We start from the raw sequence: 4,470 nt of genomic DNA on the forward strand, positions 1-4,470 counted from the left end.
ATAAATTTAGGGACTTGTATATAAAAATTCAAAATTGAGTCTCGCAGCATTCAATGCAAAATGCTTAAGCATGAGACAATGCAAAAATTACAACAAAAATATTAGAAACAACAACATTAGTAGATTATACAAAATACATGATTAGTTAATCCAATAATTTATAAAATTTTTAGACTTAAATATTTAATAAAACAAAGTTTACGGATCATATGTTAGAAAAAATCCAAAATTATGTATTTATCACAATTGAAATTTAAATATTATTTCATAATATGGCATGCTAGTTTTCAAGTCTTCATGGCAAACCAGTTTTTGTTTCACTAGGCTAATAATTTGAAGGCAGCATCGAATATACATTTTTTCTCCTAGTACTAGATTCTAATGCGGTTGTTGCAAATATATTAATTATAATACTAATTTGTTCCTTAGTACGGTTCATAATTCACATTTAAATATATAAATTCATTTTTAAAATTGTTGTACTATGAAATAATTCAATAGTGTGTTCTTACACACCACAAACCGATGTTTGTTCTAACATTTGTTCTTAATACTAAAAATTTGTTTGATAAACTGTGATGTTATTCAAACCGTAGTAAATAAAATCTTATATTGATACAGATTGCTTTGTGCAATTATTGGTATTGCCTTAAGTATAATCGTTTTGTTAATTTTGTGTTTGTGTTCTTGAGATTTGTTAGATATTAATGTGCAGCAGATTTTCCAGAATCACGGCCGCGTCTTTTATGTAACAAAGCATTATTAGTGTTGTCTAAGTTTTTGATGTGAACCTAAAATATAATCATCACATTTTTAAATAAATCACATGCTATTTTTAATACAATACAGCACAGGGTTTTAAGCAGTTTGTATTACCCATGGTGATGTAAATATGATCTATATGAATATATTTACCTGATCATAGTCAACTCTCATAGTTGCTAAGGATCTAGTCATTTCTTCTTGCACTTCTGGCCAGATGTCTTCACCTTCACGTAACATTCTACCAGTGTGCAAAGGAGTTTGAGGTACCGCAGTATATTTCTAAAAAAAAAAACATCACAAATTTGAATACCCAAACAAATTCCCAAAATTATATTTTATAATATTTAAATTACAGCTATCCATTGTGTTCTCATGAATTGGTCTATTGTAAATCTCTTGGTGGGATCTACATCCAACATTCCACGAATTAAGTCTTTTGCTTCTTTAGATACACAATTCCATTCTGGATCAGGAAAATCAAATTGTCCTGTTCGAATACGCTTTTTCATTCCGGGTGATATTGCCAATCCGTTGTTACTGTAGAAGGGTGGAAAACCACAAAGTCTGAAAGATAGCAGAATTAGAATTAAGCTGAATAGTCCTTTGCTTTGACCACAGAAAAGAAATACTGTGAGTGTACATATAGTGCAAAGTCTAATTTTATAAACTTTAATCAATTGTATTATTTAAACTCATCTTATAGGACTCTAATATTTTAAGGACTTAATTTTCACTATCAATTGTATCATTAATAGCAAAGTTTCATCAAAATCTCAGGCAAATAAAACTGAGGTTGTCCTTGTGAGTCAAACTAATAATTTGTTTTATTTAAATTAGTTTTAACATATTTCTTTAATGGAGAATCTTATATTCAAAAATTTCCACAAAAAACATATTTGAAAAGCAACTCAAATATGTTCTATATGATTTAATGTTTTAATCTTAATAATTTTTTATCAGTATATAATTGCAATTTGATAAAATAAATTCACTGAAAAAATGGTTCTCATACTTAAAATATATTATTACTTACAATATATACATTATAACACCAAGAGACCATATATCACAACTTTTATCATATCGTTCTGGACCCAAAACTTCAGGAGCTGCACAAATTGACAAAATATTAGATTCAAAATATAATTTTCTTCATACATTACATTTTTTCTCATTTACCAACATAATATGGAGTATAACAAGGTGTTGTTAAACTCCTATGTGCCGTAGTCTCCTGTGCAAATCCAAAATCAGTAAGTTTTAATATGGCATCTGGTTGTGTGGTTGAATAAAGAAGATTTTCTGGTTTCAAATCTCGATGTGCGATGTTATTATCATGCAGGTATTTCACTGCTAGACAAATCTCATGCATTACTTGGGCAGCCTCTATTGAAAATAATAGTCATTATATAATAAATCACATTTCATTTCATAGTGAGTAAAATTATCAGAGAATAAATATTATATAAGCCTGTATATTTGCTATAATGAATTTTCTTTAAAAGCAAGAAGTTCTAACAATCGGCAGTAGTTGAAACTGCAGTGAATATTTGAGGTTGATTCAAACTTTAGTGAATTTTATTAATTTCCTGAAGGAGAAGTTCGTTTTCATCAAAAAATCCGATTCACTAATTTTATGTTTTCTCGACGTTCCAAGCCATTCTGAATTCAATGAGACCAAATTTGGATAAAGTATGTGTGTGAACAGATTTTTTGCTGTAAATCAAAGTTTTCTCAAAAATGGCTGGACCAATTTCAAACATTTAAAAGCAATTTGATGTATCTCGATGAGGACTATTGTTTGTCAGTTTTATGCGCTGATCGGCCAAGCCGTTTCTTTATAAATAGCAGAAAAGTGAAAAAATTTTCGTCTACGTTTTAGCCCGCAATTCTGAATCGATTTTGAAAATTCAAAAACCGTTCGAAAGATATTGGTTGGGAATCGTGCTGATTAGTTTTTGGTAGAGATCGGCTGAGCCGTTTTCTTGTAATAAAGTTTTTTAAAAAAAATTTCGACGATTTTTATGATTATTTTTTTGACGGTAGATACCATAGTCTTATAGATCATACTAAAATATTACGGTCATAGGACAACTCGTTTAACTTTGACAATTCATCAAAGTTTGCAAATATTAGTATCGTTTATTAGGCATTTGCCAAAATTAGACCTTTCATCGACGCTTGCTCAAAAACGCCTGAACCGATTTAAGAAATTTAAAAGCCATTTGATGTATCTCAATGAGGATTATCGTTTCCCAGTTTTGTGCGATGATCGGCCGAGCCGTTTCTTTGTAATTTGGAAGAAAGTGTTAAACTTTTCGTCCACATTTAAGCTCATACTACCGAATCAATTTTAAAAAATCAAAAACTGTTTGGAAGATATTAGTTGGGAATGATACTGATTAGTTTTAGGTATAAGTCTACCGAGCCGTTTCTTTGTAATTAACTGTTGAAAAAAAAAATAAAACTGATTTTGTGGAACTTTTTTTGGCAATATATATATACATATCATGGTCTTATAGAACTTACTGAAATATTACGGCTTTACAACAAGTAGTTTAATTTTAAAAATTCATCAAAGTTTGAGAAAATGAGTAGTTTTTTTATGTTTGTTAACATTAAAATTAGACAATTTATTTGGTATATTAATAAAGTGTTCGTTTGTTTTCAATGATGTGAAATAAATATTCTCAGAGAACTTTAAATCACTCATAAACTATTTTGTTATATTTTATTTACACATATTGGGAAGATTATTTACACATATTGGGAAGTTCATATAACTTGCCTTAAGACAAAATACCAATACCAACTAATTATATTAATAATACCTCTCTCTGTAAAACCCTGTTGTTCTTGGATTCTTTGAAACAATTCTCCGCCTTCCATACTAAAATGTAAAACAGTTCAAATAATTATTATACAAATAATTTAAAAGTATTTCATTTCCAATAAGTACCATTCCATAACGACAAGCAAACAATCTTTGCCATTATAAGTATTTTCATACACATCAATAACATTGACAATGTGCAGACACCCACTCGCCTTCTGATGTATTTCGACTTCTCTCCTGGCCTTGGCATTATCATATAACACCTAAAACGTAAAAAAAGACGTAACATATATCCTTAACCATTTATGTATCATTTACCATGTACCTTTAAGGCTCTTTTAACTCCTGTAACTTTATGAAAGCATTGCACAACTTTTCCACTTATACCTAAACCTAGGACTGTATCAGATATACTATAATCATCAGTAATCGGCGTTGTCTTTGTATAAAGACTTGTTCTGAAGTCGCTCATTTTGTACAAAATAGCTATGAAATCTTTTAATTAATATAATATAATACAATGACTAATAATAAATATACTCATGACAAACAAATTATTTGAGCACACAAATACATAAATTGAGTTATTAACAGTTGATGTATTAATTGTTGTATCACTATACGTCAACCTAACCCATTTCTGTCATTTTAATTATTGACACAGTGTTTGATAATTAGTACAGGATAAAGTTTATTTAGAGAACTGACGGATAGCTTCGATAATATGATGAAATTATCGGTATTTAGTCGAGGTGCGAACCGATATCAATGTTTTCGGCGGTGGTTTGAGGATTGGATGGTTTAGGTTTAGAGATTTTTATACAGGTGGCAACCCGTAACCAGTTTTTGAAGCTGTTGGTTGTATTTAA

At 29.5% G+C, this 4,470-nt stretch overlaps 1 protein-coding gene across 1 annotated transcript; it reads right to left on the reverse strand.

Moving 5' to 3' along the window:
* Positions 1–281: 281 nt before the first annotated feature.
* LOC113377349 (MAP kinase-activated protein kinase 2-like) lies at positions 282–4,231 on the reverse strand. Its single transcript, XM_026617636.1, has 8 exons — positions 3,927–4,231; positions 3,725–3,864; positions 3,597–3,655; positions 1,945–2,151; positions 1,799–1,874; positions 1,119–1,329; positions 916–1,044; positions 282–791 (listed from the first exon to the last, which is right to left on the reverse strand). The coding sequence occupies exons 1-8, from the start codon at positions 4,071–4,073 to the stop codon at positions 705–707; spliced, it is 1,056 nt and encodes a 351-aa protein (XP_026473421.1). The 5' UTR covers positions 4,074–4,231; the 3' UTR covers positions 282–704.
* Between the last annotated feature and the right edge of the window lie 239 nt (positions 4,232–4,470).

The sequence above is a fragment of the Ctenocephalides felis genome, unplaced genomic scaffold (assembly GCF_003426905.1).
Source record: "Ctenocephalides felis isolate EL2017-DRISC unplaced genomic scaffold, ASM342690v1 CF-g0.4_SCAFFOLD_01886, whole genome shotgun sequence".
Classification (NCBI taxonomy): Eukaryota; Metazoa; Arthropoda; class Insecta; order Siphonaptera; family Pulicidae; genus Ctenocephalides; species Ctenocephalides felis.